Consider the following 19854-nt stretch of genomic DNA (forward strand, 5'->3'; position numbering starts at 1 on the left):
TACATTACAAATACAGAAAATATAGATTGTATTATTATATTATGAATTTTCAAAGTCAATGGTATCTTACTAAAGTTATCAAAATTGAGTCTTTAGTGAACATTGATCAAAATGTCTAGATCCAGACACAGGCATGATCAGTGTAGAGTACACAATTTCATAAAAGCATGATCTCAGCCAACAGGATTTTGTAAACTATTTGAAGGATCAAAAATTAAAAGACCATTAAGGAACAGAAGAAAGTTATGGCATCTGGAATCCAGAAAAACTTTCACTGAAGCGTAGAAAAAAGAGAAGGGGAAAATAAAGACAGAAGACTCCATAGGCATGGAAAAGGCATGAACGACAGAGTCAAGGAACAACCATCAATGTGAGTCAACTAAAAGTTAAAAAATGCTGGACAGGATGTGTAGGAGGTAAGTCATGAAGGATCAGCTTGGAAATATGCTTAAATACTTGGGAATATGGAACTCAAAACATGATTGACAAGTACAAGAATTAAAAGAAAGAAAAATCAGCAGACTGTATGTGATAGAATCTTTCAAGATATTTGAACAAGTTAATAACAGTAAATATTTTTCTTACCTAAAAAGATTATTTCACATAAAGTTCATCATTTTATGTGAATGATGTTACAGGGAAGGCATTCCATTACCCCTTGGATACAGCCCTTTGTTTGCCAAGCAGAATGTCAGTTTCCAACATCAGTGATGACAGTCTCCCAGGCACACTCATCCTTACTGGGATCCCAGGACTGGAGTGGGCCCACGTCTGGATCGCCATCCCCTTCTGCGCCATGTATCTGGTAGCGCTGGCTGGGAATGCTGCCCTCATCCTGGTCATTGTGACAGACAGTGCTCTTCATGCACCCATGTACCTCTTCCTGTGCCTTCTCTCACTCACCGATCTGGCTCTCAGCTCTGTCACTGTGCCCAAGATGCTGGCCATTTTGTGGCTTCATGCTGGAGAGATTTCCTTTGGTGGATGCCTGGCCCAGATGTTTTGTGTCCATTCTATCTATACCCTGGAGTCTTTAGTTCTTCTTGCCATGGCCTTTGATCGCTATGTAGCAATCTGCAACCCACTGAGATACACAACCATTCTCAACCATACCGTCATAGGCAAAATTGGCCTTGCTGGGCTATGCCGTAGTGTGGCCATTGTGTCCCCATTCATCTTCTTGTTGAGGCGACTGCCTTACTGTGGTCACCATGTCATGGCCCACACATACTGTGAACACATGGGCATCGCTCGCCTGGCCTGTGCCAACATCACTGTCAATATTGTCTATGGGCTGACTGTGGCCCTGCTGGCCATGGGTCTGGATGCCATCCTCATTGCCATTTCCTACGGCTTTATCCTCCATGCTGTCTTCCGCCTTCCATCTCAAGATGCCAGGCACAAGGCTCTGAGTACCTGTGGCTCCCACCTGGGGGTCATCCTGGTCTTCTACATTCCTGCCTTCTTCTCCTTCCTCACCCACCGCTTTGGCCAGCACCGAGTCCCCAAGAATGTGCACATTTTTCTGGCCAATCTGTATGTGCTGGTGCCTCCTGTGCTCAACCCGATCATCTATGGGGCTAGGACCAAGGAGATTCGGAGCCGACTTCTGAGGCTGCTACATATGAGGAAGGTCTCATTGTGAGTTCTGACCAGTGGTTGGAGATGACAAGACTGCTAAATAGACCTGATAATTGTCTGGATGCATGTGTATGGGTGGAAGCCTTTGATGTGAGAAGGATAATCACTTGTAAGGAAGCACCGGAAAAAAGGGAATGGCCAGATAATTTGGACATGTTAAGGATTACACTGAATATCCCCCTTTAGCAATTCTGAATTGCCCAGAATGAGATTATATTTTTTTCTGTCATCTAAACAGGGAGTATAATTTACCAGGAAGCAATGCATCTCTATCTGTAGTTCACACTGCTTCTCATTGTAGAAATATTCTACTGGGCAATGAAGTAGAATAACAACAAAAACAGCATATTTGGAATGAATCTGAATCTGAGCTTCAAAACTCTGAGGAGTGATTAAGAGCATAAGAGCACAAATGGTGTAATCAGAGTGCTTGAGTTTGAAAACTTGTTTATCCATTCACTACTTTTGTGCTTTGAGCCTGTTGCTAAATTCTTCTATGCCTATGTAGGTCAACTGTAAGCGGGGATAATAAGATCTAACTCTTGAGGTTGTGGTGAGGATAAAAGAAATTATTGAGTGTATGTAAAAAACTTAGAAAAGTATCTGAAGCTTAAAATGTTCAATAAAGAAATGTAAGATGTAAAACTCATGTGACCTCTCAAAAATTATTTTAGTTTTATAAATCATCTAAGAACAATTTTGTATTTCCTCATCTCACATAATTTTTGTTACTATGTTTATAACTGCTCTATACAGTTAGACTTGTTTGGCACATGATTAGCTCTCACTAAAACCATATTTTCTCCCATTACTACCCACTTCTCTGTTTGCAAGGGTCATTTCCTTTTTAGCCACAAATTTATCTCTTATTAGGATTTATAGAAACCTGTTCAGAGTCCCAGTGCCTTTCTGCACAACCCTTGTTCATTTCAATTACTAAGTGTATCTTTTAAATTTATCATATTTGTCATTTATTGAGCTTCTGTTAATTAATATTGTTCATCAAATTAGGAGAGTTTCAGTGTTACTTCTTCCAATGTTCCTTCTCTCTCCTCTCTGCTCCTTCTCAGACTTTCATACATATATATTGGCATTCTTGACGATATCTCATAAGTGTTTGAGCCTCTGCTCATTTTCCTTCATTATTTTTTCCTTCAGTTACTCAGACTGCATGATCACTATTGACCAATCCTCATGTTTGCTGTTTCTTTCTACTGTATTGTCAAATGTACTGTGGAGCCCTTAGAGTAAATTTTTATATCAATTATTGAATTTTATTTAATGCTTATTTATTCATTCTCAGAGAGAGAGAGAGAGAGAGAGAGAGAGAGAGAGAGAGAAAATCCCAAGTAGGCTCCTCACTGCTAGTGCCTAGCCCAACACAGGCTGAATTCATGAACTACAAGATTATGACCCGAGTCAAAATTCAAAGTCAGATGCTTAACAGACTGAGCCACCCAGGTGCCCCTCAATTATTGAATGTTTTTAACTCCATAATTTATATATGATTTTTAAAAATAATTTTTATCTCTTTACTGGTATTATCACAATCACAATTTCCTTTAGTTCATTGAGCCTATTTAAAATGATTGATTTAAAGTCATGATTAATAAGTCTAATGTTTTGACTTCCTCAGGACAGTTTCTGTTGGTATTTTTCCCCTCTGCATGGACCATAATTTTTGTTTCTTTTGATGCCCCATAATCTATTGAAAACTGGACACTTTGTGGCAATTCTGGGAATCACATTTTTCTCTATCCCCTGAATTCATTTTTATTGCTATTTGTTGTTGTTATTGTTGCTGGCATTTACTTAGTGAATTTCTGAATTCTGTAACATCAGTTGTTTTGTGTGCAGCCACTGAAGTCTCTGCTGAGTTAGCCCAGTGCCAGCTAATAATCGGAAAGAGATTTCCTTACATACCTGGAAGCAGTATTTGTCTTTGCTCAGAGATCTGTAGGCATGTTGGAACACAACTTCAACACCCAGACATTCATTATGGGACTCTACGTTAGTCTTTATCTTTCTGCTCAGGCACAGTCTCAAGATGAGCCAGGGATGAGACATGAGGGCCTTCTCAGACCTTTTCTGGTCATTTCTACAGCCCTGGGCATATGCAGAGCTCTGACATGCACATGGCCTTCTATACCTCAGGTATACGTCAAAAATATTCAAAGCTCTTATAAATATCTCATTCTTCAGCTTTTCCTTTTTAGCAATTTGGTTAATTTAATATTTTTCCCAACTGTTATCCACTGTCACAGTCAGCTGCAAAGTTAATTGATTACTGGTAATTGTTTTTGACTTACCCACTGGGAAAATGATGTTTGCATTAAGAGGGCTACAGATCAGATGAAATAGAAACAGTCTAGCAAGAGTGATCTTCACAGGAAGTATCAGGCCAGATAATGACAATTTTCTGGAAAGGAGATTTTGAAAGAAGTCCAGCTCCAAACTACTCCCTCTGGATGCCCCTGGACTATTGGTTTTCACTGTGCATTCTGGTTATTATTTTTTAAGGCTACAGTAGAGCTAGAGAGTGGGTGAATGGGATTAGGACAAATCAAAATGACACATAGCCACTGATCTTGCAAAAGGTCAACCATTTTTCTTAAATACACTCTACTTAGACAGATGCAAGCCTTTGTTCAATGTCTAGAATTTTGAACAAGTTGATTCAGACCATTTCTTGCCCATTTTCTCATTTTCTCAATGGAAGAAGAAAATTTCCGAGGTCCTTACTCTGCCATTTTCACAGATGTTACCACCATTCTCCATATTATTTCCTTGCTGGCAGAGTGGGAGGCAAGATATCCATTAGGGAAAAAGGGAAGAAGTGTATTATATTTGAGAACATGTTTTTTGGATCATACCTGTTATGAACACCAGGTCACTCACTTGTCAGTTAGACGATGCTATCTAAACCATGACTGAAACGTTAGTTTCCCTATCCTTAGAAAAATATAATATCTTACAAACCCCCTCCATATGTTGTTGTGAGTATCATATGGATTATTTACTTAGGTTGCAGGATGGCAGGGGTACAACAGATGTTATTTTCCAGACCAGCATCTATCCCCCTTTTGGGACAATCATAGGACAGACACGGTAGAAACCGGAGAACTTGTCTCCTGTCAGTTGTGGATGTTCTCAGGCAGGAATGCTGGGCTGAGAAGGGAATTTCTGACTTCACAGAGGAAGGACTTTCTGTCACTTTTCTTCTAAGGGCACTGCCATTCTCAGCTCTGGTTTAAAATCTTCCACTCCTCTTTGACTATTACTCTCATCCCCATGTCCATTTAGTTTTCAAGTTTCATGGCCTTTCTACAAACATTTCTTCCATTTTATTTATACCTTATCTGCCTGAATTTAGACTTTTACCATCTGAATTGCCAAAGAAATCTCCTAACTTTTCCCTGCACCAGCTCTGCCAGAATGCATCAATTTCTTCCCTTTGCTCACAGAGTGATCATTATAAAATCTAAATATTCCTCCTTAAGTTCTTCAAAGCATACACATTATCCTTTCTTCCAAAATTAGGTAATGACCGAGGTGTGTACCATCCTTCAGGTCTTGGTCTTAACTCATCAGTCTATTATGCATTGATTTTTGGCTAGAATACTTCATCTTCCATTTCTTAGGCAGAAAAAGAAGTGTACATATTATAACCTGGTACAAGTCGCTGTACCATGAGTTGCTCAAGGATATGCTTATTTGGCATTGGATTTCCTTATGTCTTCTTTCATGTTAGTCATTCACTCCTTCATGGACAATATTATAGTAATATCATACCATAAAACTGTGCGTCCACTGTCACCACTGACCTCAATATTCCTATATACGTTGGATTCTCAATTATGAGGCTGTTACAGTTGACTGTTCCATATTTCTTGATTGTTTCTCCTTTCTCGGGTTACTAACTGCCACACTTCATTGATCCCCCACCTATCTCCATGTTTACTCCCATATTTACCTCCTTCAGTTTCCTTTACCCTTGTTCATGTAACTGCAGAAGCTGAAAAGTCCCATGATTTGTCATATGCAAGATGGAAACCCTGGGAAGCTGGTGATGTAATGCTATCTAAACCTGAAGGCCTGTGAACCAAAACAGCTGAAGGTAGAGATTCTAGTCCACTTCTGAGGGCCCGAGAATCAGGAGTACCAGGAACCAGAAAAGATGATGCTCCACCTGAAGCAAACAGAGAAGAAGCACCTAGGTTTTCTTCCTGCAAACTTTTCTCTATTCAGGCCTTCAGTGGTTGGGATTATGTTCACAGATGTTGGGGATCACAACCTGCTTTACTGAGCCCACCAATTCAAATGCTACTTTCATGCAGAAACACTCTTACAAACACACCTAGAAAACTGTTAGCCAACTATCCAGGAACCATGGGAACCATTCAAGTTGTCACATAAAATTAACAACCACACTGTCTAATCTAGACTAGGTGTCATTTGCACGCATTTTTCTCATTCATTCCCCATATCTGTTTCAGTAGTCACCAAACCTTAAATATTCTATATCCCGAGTGTAAGTCTGACAGCAAGCTCCAAAGGGGCAATGAATGTTGGAGATAACCCCTAATGGGGAAAATAAAGGTAATTAACCAGAGCAAACAAAATGATTGCTAGACAAAGCTAACGTTTGAGGCCAGGGATATACATTGGGTTAATTTGAGGATATTTATGATTTTTATCCATACTATTTCTGTGGGCTGATTGTATATCACAAACAAACAAAAAAAAGAAACAAAAAAAAAACACCTCATATGTTGAAGTTGAAGTTCTAAGCCCTAATGTAACTGTGTTGGAAGTTAGCATTTAGAGGCATAATTAAAGTAAATGAGGTCATAAAGTTCTGTCATGACTAACTTCAGTCATGACTAAGTAAGTCATGGTTCTTTTTTTTAAATTTTTAATGTTTTTTAAAAATTTTTTGAGAAAGAGACAGAGAGCACAAGCTGGGGAGGAGCAGAGAGAGAGACACACAGAATCTGAAGCAGTCTCCAGGCTCTGAGCAGTCAGCACAGAGCCTGACATGGGGCTTTAACTCATGAACTGAGAGGTCATGACCTGAGCTGAAGTCAGACACTTAACCGACTGAGTCACCCAGGTGCCCCAAGTCATAGTTCTTAATGAGGAGTTACATGAAAGATAATTAAAGAAAGATTCACAGAGTAAAGACCTCTTTTTTTACTTGGTTAACTTCAGGTAATTTTTGCAATTTTATTTAAATATCTATCACTAGACTATGCTGTTAACTGGAAAGAAAAATAATTCTGAAAGGTGAATTATTAAATTTAGTACTTGTAAATATAACTGACATATTTTATGAACTCCTCTATTTTTCAAAATTCACTAGATGACTTCTAAAGATAAAAAAATTATGTCATGTTTTATACATGTTTTTGGTTTTAGTGAAGATGTACGTTAGAAAAGTTATGTATTATTCATTAAACACTATTTTTATAAATTTTATAAAATATTTTTGCGTTTTATTCAATCCTAAATTTAGTTAATCAGACAATTTTTCCCATGTTCTTAGTGATATGTTTCTCATTTATTTTATAATAATAAAAAATTATCAAGTATAGCTGAATGAATGGATTTATTTTGATTTTTATATATGATTTATATTTATTAAATCCCAAAATGTCATACAGGTTATAACACACGCATGCACAAATATGAGTACAGGGTTTTTGTGTTAATTGCTAAGCCATCGTCTCTCAGCTTCAAACCCTTCTGTGCTCTGCTTGGGGATGCCTAGGCTGGGACCACACTTTCCCTCCACCTGCTGGCTGGCTCTTAGACTCTGCCAGTAGAGGGCAGTAGAGGCCGATTAGAGAGCTGGGTCAAGGCTAGGGGATTTGATTATCCCATGCACACTCTGTTCCTGTTCGTGTCACCCAGGTTCCCCTGTTTTCACTGGTGATACCAGTTGATTCTAATAGAAACAGTAGGTTTTAAGTGGCTTTTTTTTTTTTTTTTTTTTTTGGTCCTTACTTTGAAACAACCTCGTCATGTTCTTCAGATATACCAGCACCACCTGGCTGGAATCCCTCCTCAGAGTACCCACTATGAGGGCACTCTCCTTTGCCAGAAACTCCTCTCTCAGGACCATTGCTGATTACAGCAGTTACTCTCAATTGTGGCTGGATTCCCACAGTGCGGAAGAAACTCCCTCCACTCCCAACTAAGTTACTTACTTAACTATGGGTTCTTAGAGCTTATTTTTATAAAGGTAAAATTAAGAGCATCTAAGTACAAACCCTACTTTATTGAATCAATATGGACTAATGAATACATGAGGTTAATTGGAAAAAAGTAAAAGCTCCACCAACCTCATTAAGAAAGAATATTCTGAAAACAAATTAGCCCTATGTATATAATTTATAAAATTTAAACATTATCATATTGCTTTTATTATTATAATAATTGTTATATTACAACATTTTAACATTTGCATCCCATAATTACAAGAAATAAAATCTCCTTGTATTATTAGAAACATATAAGTGTCATAATGAGATATTCAAGCAAAAATATACATGTGGGAATACAGACCAACTTTAAAGAGAGAGAGCAATATTTTTGAATTTCTGAAAATTAAGAAAATCTTGCTCAAATACTTTTAAATGGGCATTGCTGAATTGGAAATTTCTAAGGCATACAATTTCCATAAAATAAATTAAAAACTGTCCTATGGGAGTTTTATTTCTAATGTCAATATTCACAAAATACTAGAAATTAGGTCTTTTTCTGCTCTTTAAAATTTTAATGAAAGTTCTTAGAGTCCTTTTAAAGTTTTGAAGAGAATATAGTGATTTGAAAATTCTTTTAGGATATACCTACATGAAATGTTTGAAGACCACTAGATTACAATAATTTGAAAGGAGATATGTATATTACAAAATAAGAGAGGTGAGTACTCTGAAGTCATGGAAGAACAATCACCTATTCTGCAAAGGGTTTTGATGCCAGGAATCCCTTGTGCAGGGACCAGAGAGATGGCTGGAGTTAGGGAGCTGAGGGGATCTACCTAGAGCACTGATGTCATTTCCAACCAGGTCTGGCTTCATGGCAAATGAGCAGGACAGTTACATGGTGCCCATGCTCAGAAGGTCCTTGTGCTTTCCTTAAAGCTCTGCTGTCATCATATTGAAATTCTTGGCAATTTGATATTTGAACTTGTGTTCACTTTGTAAGATCACTTTGTAAGTGAAGCCTACAGTACAATGATGTATGCACTTGTCCACTACCATTATTTCCTGCCCATGAGCGTAGAATTCTGGTGGGTTCACAGTGAGAAGAGTTCCAGGAGGACAGGAACAAAGAGAAGAAAAGAAAGGAAGAGACAAGGAAGAAAAGAGAAACAGAGAGATGAGAGGAAAGGATAAAACATAAAACAAAGTATACCGGATGTTTCATTTCCACTTTCCTGGCAAAGTCGTCAAGGAAGATTCTCCTTCCTTATTTCTTCCTCATTTTATCACCCCCCCTTCTTGTTCTCTTTCTCAAAGTGTGTTTCACGGACCAAGTCCCTGGAGGTCGCCACTTTGCTTTACACTCCTGAGCATCACAGACAGAGTCAATAAATAAGCTCACTTATCAAGCCCGTTGACCAGAGGAGGCTGGGCCATAGAGCTGAGCTGAAGACATTCACTGAGCCCAGAAAACTCAGGTGAGAGAAAGATCAGCTATTTCAACCCAGATTACACATTCAGCCCCCTCTGCTCCCTCATCCCACACCCACCCAAACTTGCATAGAAACACAGCTTTTACCTCCTTCAGTCACACTGTGTATTCAGATTCATACCTCCTGCACAAGCTGTCACTCGACCACCCTCTGTCCCCAGAGCCTCACTCTCAGGACACCTCTCACATAGCTCCAACCTCAGCATGCCCCGCCTGCAAGTGTGTGTCTACCACAGAGGTTCGGTCTCGAAATCAGATTCCAACAACTGTGTTCAATGAAATAACACAGAGTTAAATAACTGAGGTCTAGGTCAGAGAGGGGGACTCAAGGACAAGACCCTGGGACATTTGGGTGGATGCCCCCATTGTGTACCAGGGTAGCAGCCCCTCAATATCCTTATCCCCTTGCTTCTCAGGGGAAATAAATCCAACTCTTCTGTAACCACAGTTTTCCTGCTCTTCACAACCCAGAATATCACAGAATACTACTATATTATAATAACCACTTAAAAACTTCCTTCAGGGGCAAGAATAGGCTGGGAAGAGAGGGGAAGGGAAGATGGCAATAATTGTCGCTCTCTGCCCTCTACCATCCAAGCCTCTTTTCCCTTGTGTCAAGGCTCGTGTCAAGGTTGAGACCAAGACACTTTGGTGTCATCAGTGAAAATCTCTGTCCAAATAGGAGAGGCTCCCCAATTCTCTTTATCTCTTTGATATTCATTAACTAATAAATTAATTGCAGCCTTATGAATTGATATTAGAAAAAGTGCCTTATTTGAAAGAGATATCTAAGAATTCAGATATTGGTCACATTTATGCATATTTGGGTGAAGTAAAACTTGAAAAATCTGAATCAGGACACATAAATCAGGACCCCTCATTTCAGTTGTGAAATTAACATACTCTGTGATGTAGATGACATCAGTTTACTTCTCTGGACCTTGTCTTCCTATTGATTAAGAGTGCCAATGATAATTGCACTCTATTTTCTCCAGAAGGTGGTTAGATGATAAAGAGGTTGCAAAAAAATGGGGGTGATTATTTGTGGTGCCTATATTTTTAATTTCATGAATATTACTTTTTGCACAACCGTAAGTTTTTTGAGGATAGAAATCACATGATGCCATTTCAAATTTAGTGATAAAAAAAGAAGGCCTGAAAATGTTGTGGGATTATTCCAATGCCACATAATGAGCAGATACAAAACAGAGAATGACTATTGAGTCATTAATTTTTCCAAATTAAGACAGTCCAAAGAAGAAGAATATTTCTTCAGTGTCACAATGAATTCTGTTAGAGAATTGGGACTAAAATTCAAGTTTCTCAGAATCCTGTACAGATTTCTTTTTAGTAGACAATGTTTTACTAAAGGAAAATGTTTGAAAATACCAGCTAGACTTCTACAACAAAAACAGATTCCCTTTCCAAAATATCTTCACTGTGAGCAACACCAGGACACTCCATTTTCTCCCCTGATGTGCTTCTGTCAGCACTTGGTCTTCTGATCTAGCCTCAGTATCCAGTCATTACACTGGGGGTCACACAAGACCTCAGGTTGGCTTTGCCACAGTAGGGAGTCTGTCTCTCAGCTGGAATGTCTCATGTATCTCTGTCTTTCTTCTACTGTATCCTCGGGAATACTCAGCACACTGTAGACAATCAGGAGATATGGAAGCACAATCAGGTGGACTAGCCTTTTTCTAGACATTCCAGGTAAGATATAAAATGAAGTTATGCACTGTATATTTATGAAGATACATACAAATGCAGAAAATACAGTGATTGCATTATTATGTCATGAAGTCAAAAAGTCAATGATATGTTAGTAAAGTTAATGGAATTGAGTCTTAAGTTGACCATTTACAAAATGTCTACATCAGGACTCAGGCATGGTCAGTGTAGAGTATACAATTGCATAAAGGCATAGTCTCAGTCATTGGGATTTTGTAAAGTAGTTGAAGGATAAAAAATAATAATAAAAGATCATTAAGGACCAGAAGAAAGGAAAGTCTTCTGGGAGGCAGAAAAACCAACTGAAGCTTAGAAAAAAGAGAAAAAAGCTTAGAAAGGAGGGGGAAAATGAGGACAGAAGATTCAATAAGCATGAATGAAAGAAAGAAGGAATATTCCTCAATGTGAGTGGACTAGACTAATAAATGATGGACAGGATGTGTAGCAGGTAAGTTGTGATGGATCATATTGGAAAGATGCTTAAATGTTTGGTGCTTGGAATATAGAACTATAAACATCATGGATGGGTACAGGAATTAGCATAAAGAAAAAAAAGACTATATGTGATAGCATATTTCAAGACACTTGAACAAGTTAATAATAATAAATATTTTTCTCCACCTAAAAAGATGGTTTCACAGAAAGTTCATCATTTTATGTGAATGACCCAAAAGCCTGATATTACAGGGCCAGAATACCATGACCCCTCGGATAGAGGCGTTTATTTCCAAGCAGAATGTCAGCTTCCAACTTCAGTGATGATAGTCTCCCAGGCACACTCATCCTGACGGGCATCCCAGGGCTGGAGTGGGCCCACGTCTGGATCGCCATCCCCTTCTGCGCCATGTATCTGGTAGCGCTGGCTGGGAATGCTGCCCTCATCCTGGTCATTGTGACAGACAGTGCTCTTCATGCACCCATGTACCTCTTCCTGTGCCTTCTCTCACTCACCGACCTGGCTCTCAGCTCCACCACGGTGCCCAAGATGCTGTCCACTTTATGGCTGCATGCTGGAGAGATTTCCTTTGGTGGATGCCTGGCCCAAATGTTTTGTGTCCATTCTATCTATGCTCTGGAGTCCTCAGTTCTTCTCGCCATGGCCTTTGATCGCTATGTGGCAATCTGCAACCCACTGAGATACACAACCATTCTCAACCATACCGTCATAGGCATGATTAGCCTTGTTGGGCTATTCCGTAGTGTGGCCATTGTGACCCCATTCATCTTCTTGTTGAGGCGACTGCCTTACTGTGGTCACCATGTCATGGCCCACACATACTGTGAGCACATGGGCATCGCCCGCCTGGCCTGTGCCAACATCACTGTCAATATTGTCTATGGGCTGACTGTGGCCCTGCTGGCCATGGGTCTGGATGCCATCCTCATTGCCATTTCCTACGGCTTTATCCTCCATGCTGTCTTCCGCCTTCCATCTCAAGATGCCAGGCACAAGGCTCTGAGTACCTGTGGCTCCCACCTGGGGGTCATCCTGGTCTTCTACATTCCTGCCTTCTTCTCCTTCCTCACCCACCGCTTTGGCCAGCACCGAGTCCCCAAGAATGTGCACATTTTTCTGGCCAACCTGTATGTGCTGGTGCCTCCTGTGCTCAACCCGATCATCTATGGGGCTAGGACCAAGGAGATTCGGAGCCGACTTCTGAGGCTGCTTCACTTGGGGAAAATTTCAACACGAAATTTGAGTACAGGCTAGGGATAAGGAAAGTAAATGGGTTCTGAGCTTTCTAGGTACATTTACATGGATGGAGACCTCTAATATGACATAAGCGTGTTTTTAGAGAGGAAGTAGTGGAAGCAAAGAGAAGGTCAGATGAATTGGAAATACCAAAAATCATATTGAACACACCACATTCTTGAGGCTCTTTGGGCAATGCTGAATAACTCAGAGAGATGATAATATTTTTACTCTTGGGGAAATTTTACAATTAGGAATAAGCACACCTTGGAGACATCTCAGTAGCTATGATAGTGCCAGTGCAGAATGCTCCTCTGATTTTTTTTCTTTTCCTGCAAATGTTTCCATGACTTAATAAAGATCAAGTCAATTCCTTTTCTTAAATGAGTCTGTGTTTCATAGTGGAAATATTCTTCTGTGAGTCCAAGTTTAAAAAATGATCATTTTAGGTAAATTCGTCTGATTTCAATGTTTTGGATAGTGATGAAGAGCAAAAAGTCTAAGGTCAGAGTTTCTGAGTGTGAATCCTGGTTCCTCTGCTTACTGTTTTTGTGGTCTTGAGCCTGATGCTAAATCTCTCTATGCCTCGGTTTGTCCAACTGTCAAATGAGTAAATGTTAATATCTAACTGTTAATGCTGTGGTGAGGAATAAGTAAGTTAATGAATGCAGAAAACTTAAGACAGTGCCTGACATGTAAAATGGTCAACCAATACATATGAGAACATTATGTACACTCTGAACTTTATTAGCCAACTTATTTAGGATGGTTTTATATTATATCATTTTACAGGATTATTATGATACCTATATCAAATACCAACTCTAAAGTATTTAGACAGTTCTTGGGATATGAATAGTGCCTGTTAAAACTGTATTTTCTCCCATTCCTCCTCTGGTCTTCTGTTTTGAAATCCCTTTCCTTTTAGCCATAAAATTATCCCTCATTAAGAATTCAGAGAGGCCTTCTCAAAATCCAAGCGCCTTTTTTAATAGCCCTCCTTTGCCCTAGTAACCTCAGTTCTAAAATACACAAATAAGTCACCGGTTGCTCCTTCCCATAATTCAAAATATGGTTACTATCAGCATCTTTCATTAAGAGCCTATGATTCAGAGAAGCTAAAAGTGCCAAGATTATGCATCTATATGGACAGTATCTCATACCTTCTTCAGTATGAGATACATGTGAGGATGCCCAGCTGCACAAACACATAGTAGCGGAAGTGAAGACCTGTTATCTTCTGAGGCAGTAAATGGTAAAGAGACCCAGTGATGTAATGATCTCAGGAACAGAGAACAATATATACAAAGGAGCGGAAGGTGGGAATGTGGAGGGGAAGTGCTGTTCTGTTCCTGAAATGTTCCTTTGTGGGCCATATGCCTGCTCCCCTAAGATGCTGGCTTCATCTGATCAAAAGGTCTACCTCACAAGGTAACGCTCACCATCACGCTAATTACCTGCCGTGAACCTCACATTTTTCCTAGAAGAAAGAGAGAGTCAGTAACCCAGGAAGTTACTATCAAAGGCAGGTCCAGGATTCGGGACTTTGGACTCCCATCTGGGGGCTAGACTTACAGTACCACAGAGCTACAGGAGACTGAGGTATTGGTAAGTAAATTTAAGTTCAGGAGTGGACAAATGTGTCCAACATAGTTTGCAGGCTAGTGTTCCCTCGTCTCCCCCAGCAAATTCATCAACAATTCTCCCCTTTCATGTCTGAGGTCTCAAGGAAGCTTCGAGGAGAAAGCTTACAAGGGTAGAGTGGAAAATAGAAGAGAAGGGGGGATGCAGGATCACCCAGCTGCTAACACCTTGGTACCGGGGTCGGTCTAGCTACAGCCTGTACTCTGGACGGATACCCTGTGGATACAGCACTGGGCGTGTCTTCCCCAGGGTTTCCCATTACTGACTGAAGTCCAAGCTTCACACACGATAGATAATAGACAGATGGAGGATTCTACAGCCCCGGCAGCAAGCTCCACTCCTTAAAGTTCTGTTTTTGGCCCTTTTATCATCCTGAAGCTAAAATGTAATAGTTCCCTAGATGGGGAAGGGGATTTGTAGAAGTCCAGAGGCTTCTATAAAACTGGAGGTAGCAGGGTCCAGTCCACAGGAAGACTATTAACATTATTGTCAAGATTTCCCACCTCACTCAGGTGTCTGACCATGGGACTCCACATGATAAAAGAGGAGGCATGCTTCCAGAGGCTCGGGATACTGCCTTGCCCATCACTCACACTTCACCCCAGACTCTCACTCTTCCCTGGGACCAAATGTGCATCCCTGATCTCAGAAATTCAGACTAACATCCTGGTGCCACAGGGAAGTGAAGAATAGAGTGAAGTGTATCAGGACCGTTGGTGGGTCATGTGGTCCCAAAGGTATTTTATCCACAGTCCCTGACGGCCACAACCTTCAGGTCTCTAGGTTCATGGGGTGTCACAAAACAATGAAGTCACAGTGTGTAGCTCAGAGATGTCCCTCCTCTCTAGCCCCCAGGAAGCACGAGACTCAGCTGTTTTTCAGCCCAGGGTCAGTTGACCCCTGGAGCTGGCTCTGAATCTATAGTCCCTGGTTTCCCCAAAGTAATGCTTCTAATATGCTTCCTACCTCTCTTTCATCAGCTGTTATCCTGCTGCATGGCTACATATGACCCCTGGTCTTCTGGTCATGCTTCATGTGCCTACACTATGAATCTCCTCACTGACAGATGACAGTTTACAAAGAGAATGAGTGGAGTAGGAAAGTATTGGTGACTTTCACTAAGACACAGGGACCCCAGAATTGAGAGTAGGAATGGGGCCCAGGGAAGGATGCTGAGCTCTTTCTGACCATGCCAGCCAGAGGTTCCTCTGTGATACCCAGGGGTAGGCTGGTAAGCTAAGGAAAGTACAAATGGACTAAGATATTAAGGAACCACGAACATGGAAGTAAGAGCCACAGCAAAGGACATGGTCAAATTCCCTGAATGGTGAATGGAGAATCAATCAGTGTAGCATACTCACAGGAATCACCACTCAAAAACAAAAAAAGGATAAGAAAATAGAGTAAATAAAGCAGTTATATGGGTCAGCATATAAGACTCCATACAAAAAAAAAAAAATAATGGGAAGAGGAGAAATGACTCAGTGGGGGTAAGTGTCTGATTGCAGAAGATGGGGAAATGTGGGCATTAAAAGAGGAGGAGTTTCAAGAAATTCAGAGACAAAAGGAGAGAGAAGTTCAGTGTCTGATAAGGCAGCAGAGTCAAGTATTTTATGACATAAAGGGAAGAAACCTGCCTGGGGTGGGGGTGGGGGGGGGCGGGGGGTTCACCTCCTCAAGCAGGATTCTGGCACAGGCAGGCAGGAAAGAGCCAGAGCTGAGAGGGAGGTTGAACAGGTTTACTGTTATACGGAGACGCTGGACCCGAAGAGGAAAAGAGAGAGGGGCTTCCTGCGGTGGAGTGGGGGTGGTGGGGGGGGAGGGGGCAGAGCCGGGATTCATTCAGAGTCACTCTGGCGTTGGACCAGAGGTGGCTTGTGACGATGATGGTAATGTTGATGGGGAACTAGGTTGCTGGAAACACTCAGGATTTCCCCACCTCGCGTTCAAATTTAGAAAAAGCTCTGAGATTAGGGGTATGAGAGTAGGTGCAGCCCAGACCAAGACCCGATAGCATGATCAATCTCTCCCCCAAACAATATTTTCTTTGCCTACATACCCCCAAATTGACACCACACATGAGATCCAAGCAATGTTTTTAATGTAGAACAGGCTTGGGCAGTGAGGGAGGGGAGTTGTTCAAGTGTGCACACGATTTAAGTAGGAAGAATTCAAAATAGGCTACTTCCTCTCCCCTCCCTTCCCCCTTCCCTTCCCTCCCTCTCCATGAGGTGGTGCGCTGGGGGCGTCGGCTGGAGGCACCTGGGCTTCCGGTACCCCCAGCATCCTGTCAGTGGCAGCATGACTATCTCTGCCTGTGGCCATAAGGGCCTGTAGATTGGCATCCCGATAAGTAAAACCCATGGCCCTCAGATGTTCCAGTTCTCGCTGGTAGAGGCCTTCAGTGAGGGGGGATGAGGGTAGTGAGGATTGAGTGGACTGGAAGCAGGCATTGTCCAGTGCATGGAGAAGCTGAAGAACAGCCAAGGTGGGTTGTATGGAGTCTGCTCTCTGGCCCTGCCCTCCAGCCCTAGCTTCAGGGCACTGTCTAGTCCCGTGTGGCCTACCCTGGCCCCATAAGTAAGGTCCCAGCCCAGCCACCTCCTTGGACAGTATCTGCAGGCCCTTTTCTATCTGTATCAATGCCTGCAGTGCTCGTGGATTGGTCAGGATGGAAAGCAGTGGCATGTGATGTCTCAGGGGGCTTCCAGTTGCCAACTGGTGGAGAAAAGCTGGATTCTGCTGCAGGACATGCAAGGTTCTATGCAAGGCAGAGGGTGAGGGTCTAAGCTGACCCGTTAAAGTGGTTTTCCCTGTGGGCTGCTGACCATCCTGAAAGAGAAGATCCTGGCCCAAACTTACATCTGGCATACCAGTCCCGTATCCTGAATTGGCCTGATTTGAGGCCACGCTCCTGGCCTGGGTAACCTCTTCTGCACTGACCTTTTGTGCAAATGGCCTGGCAGGTGCTGAGGCTGTGGGGATGTTGGTAGTAGTGTCAGTACTGCTGTGAGCATTGGCCTCCTCTTTATAAAGCTCTGAACTTGGGTTGTGGCCTTTGGAGGCAAGTAATGGGGCCAGAGTGAAGAGCATGAGCTGCTGGATATCAGAGCAGACTGGATGCATAGCATTGTCACCACCTGGCACTGCCTTCAAGGCCTCTAGCCCCCGCTTGTCTGCCTGCAGGAGCTGCTGTTGCCGGGCTGGGTTCTGCAAGGTTTCCAGAGCCTTAAGAGCTGGCTCAGATTTCTGTACTGGCCTTGAGGATACAGGAGCATGGCTGGCATTGGCTGCTTTCTCATTTGCCAGGCCTTGGACCATAGGGTCTTCCGAGAAGACCATTAAGAGTTGAGCCATCTGGCCAAGAAAGTCAGCCAGATCAGGGGACCTCTGGGCCAGCCGGCCCAGCCTGGCCAGCATCCCAGCACTGTCCGAGGTGGACCGTCCAGAGCGATGCACACAGTGGCCGGTGGGGCCTAGCAGAGTTCCGGGACCAGGTGGAGTTCCTTTCAGATGTGTCCTCACCACCAAGTGGACCGTAGTGCCATCAAGGATGCCACGCTGGCTCAGTATGTCTTGATCCCGGAGGATCTTTCCAGTGAAAATGAGCACCAACTGGTCAGTGTTATAGTGAAGTCGTTTAGAGATCTGTTTCTTAAAGTGGTGGACACTACTATTTTCTGCCAACATAAATTCCTGGCAGTCCTGTGGGGTCTTGACAGACACTCTGATGATGCGTGATGACGGCTCCCTACAAGACACCAGTCGGCTGTCCCCTGCTTCTTCCCTAGCCCGGGCCATATGTCCTCAAGCGTGGAATGCAGGGCCACCTGCGGACATGTAGAAGCCCAGATGCAGCACTAAGCACACCTGGATGCAGGGACCATAGGTGTTCAGGGACATCCACTCACCCACGAACTCCAGACACCACTTCCTAATGCAGCCCTGCAGCCACCTGGCTCCCATAGGGTGTCAGCAGCCCTTCGCCAGGGCCAGCCTCAGGGAATATGATGTCAGTGATGAGGTCACAGTTGAGAAGTAGACCAGAATGGGGGAAGGGCAGAGGTCTCTTCTCCCTGTGTGAGGTTGGCTCTGTTTACAATTCGACTTAAATAGCAATAGAAGGGGCGCCTGGGTGGCGCAGTCGGTTAAGCGTCCGACTTCAGCCAGGTCACGATCTCGCGGTCCGTGAGTTCGAGCCCCGCGTCGGGCTCTGGGCTGATGGCTCGGAGCCTGGAGCCTGTTTCTGATTCTGTGTCTCCCTCTCTCTCTGACCCTCCCCCGTTCATGCTCTGTCTCTCTCTGTCCCAAAAATAAATAAACGTTGAAAAAAAAATTAAAAAAAAAAATAGCAATAGAAAAAAATTAAATGTTTCTGTCTAGAAACATGTTTTGCACCAGCCTATTTTGCTGTTGAAAATCATACCGCCTGAGTTTTTGGTAAACGAATGTAACTGAGCAGAAAAGGCACTGGCTTAAGAATCTGGCTCAGGAAGTGCTGATTCTAGTCACCTGTCATTCACTAAATTACTGTACTAGGACCATGGCCCAGTCAAGGCCATAAGTTCCCTTGTTTCTAAATGAATGGAGTGAAGATAAGTATAACCAGTCCATTTGGCCTCATCCGAGGCTTGTAGGAAGCTTGTATCTCTGAGGCCTACCACGCTGAGTGACTTATTGACATGGTTCTAAGAAAAACAGCATCATGTTCCCCAAGAATTTGTGAACTCAGTTGTTCTTAGAGAGATCAAGTCGGATCTCAACTCTCGAGGATCAGAGCTGAGACAAAAGAAATTATGAGAAAGTAATTCTACTCTAGGTCTTGATGACTTAATAATGATTAGATTTAAGATACATTTGAAAAGGAAATTGTCACTTGGGAGGGGACATATTTCAGCTGAAAAAGCAGAAAATGGTGACTCTCTAAGGCACTGTTTTGACCACTCCAGGCAGGTGAGACCCCAGGTAAAGTCTGTCAGATCTCTGAGGTGATTGTATTTTAACTGTGAAGATGTCAGGCTGTCAGTCTTTGCCATTATATACTTGACCCTTTTTCTGATTCCGTAATTCCCAAGGACTATAAATTTAGAACTTGGCTGTCTACAAGACCACCTTCAGAAGGTTCTGCTAGACGTGGGGAACATGAGCATCTAGATCCCTCTACATCTAAATTGTTTATGGGACATTGATATATGCTCTTAAACTTGGGATAATTGAAAATTTTTAATGTTTATTTATTTTTGAGAGAGAGAGAGAGTGAGTGGGACTGAGTGGGAGAGGGGCAGAGAGAGTGATGGGGAGAGGGAATCCCAAACTGTCAGTGTGGAGCCCAACATGGGGCTCGAAACCACAAACCACGAGATCATGACCTGAGCCGAAGTCGGATGCTTAAACTACTGAAGCCACCCAGGGGCCCCAAACGTGGACTAGTTTGAATCAGCATCTCC

General features: G+C 42.3%; 3 protein-coding genes across 3 annotated transcripts; 2 read left to right on the forward strand and 1 right to left on the reverse strand.

Moving 5' to 3' along the window:
- The first annotated feature begins 676 nt into the window (after positions 1-676).
- LOC123602521 (olfactory receptor 52D1) lies at positions 677-1752 on the forward strand. The gene has a single exon (XM_045487005.1). It carries the CDS (start codon positions 689-691, stop codon positions 1643-1645), a length of 957 nt encoding a protein of 318 aa, XP_045342961.1. The 5' UTR covers positions 677-688; the 3' UTR covers positions 1646-1752.
- Positions 1753-11419: 9667 nt separating this feature from the next.
- LOC123601253 (olfactory receptor 52D1-like) lies at positions 11420-13418 on the forward strand. Its single transcript, XM_045484262.1, has one exon. It carries the CDS (start codon positions 11807-11809, stop codon positions 12779-12781), a length of 975 nt encoding a protein of 324 aa, XP_045340218.1. The 5' UTR covers positions 11420-11806; the 3' UTR covers positions 12782-13418.
- Positions 13419-16493: 3075 nt separating this feature from the next.
- On the reverse strand, positions 16494-18440 carry LOC123601252 (ubiquilin-3-like). The gene has a single exon (XM_045484261.1). The coding sequence runs from the start codon at positions 18206-18208 to the stop codon at positions 16589-16591; it is 1620 nt and encodes a 539-aa protein (XP_045340217.1). The 5' UTR covers positions 18209-18440; the 3' UTR covers positions 16494-16588.
- Between the last annotated feature and the right edge of the window lie 1414 nt (positions 18441-19854).

The sequence above is a fragment of the Leopardus geoffroyi genome, chromosome D1 (genome assembly GCF_018350155.1).
Source record: "Leopardus geoffroyi isolate Oge1 chromosome D1, O.geoffroyi_Oge1_pat1.0, whole genome shotgun sequence".
NCBI lineage: Eukaryota > Metazoa > Chordata > Mammalia > Carnivora > Felidae > Leopardus > Leopardus geoffroyi.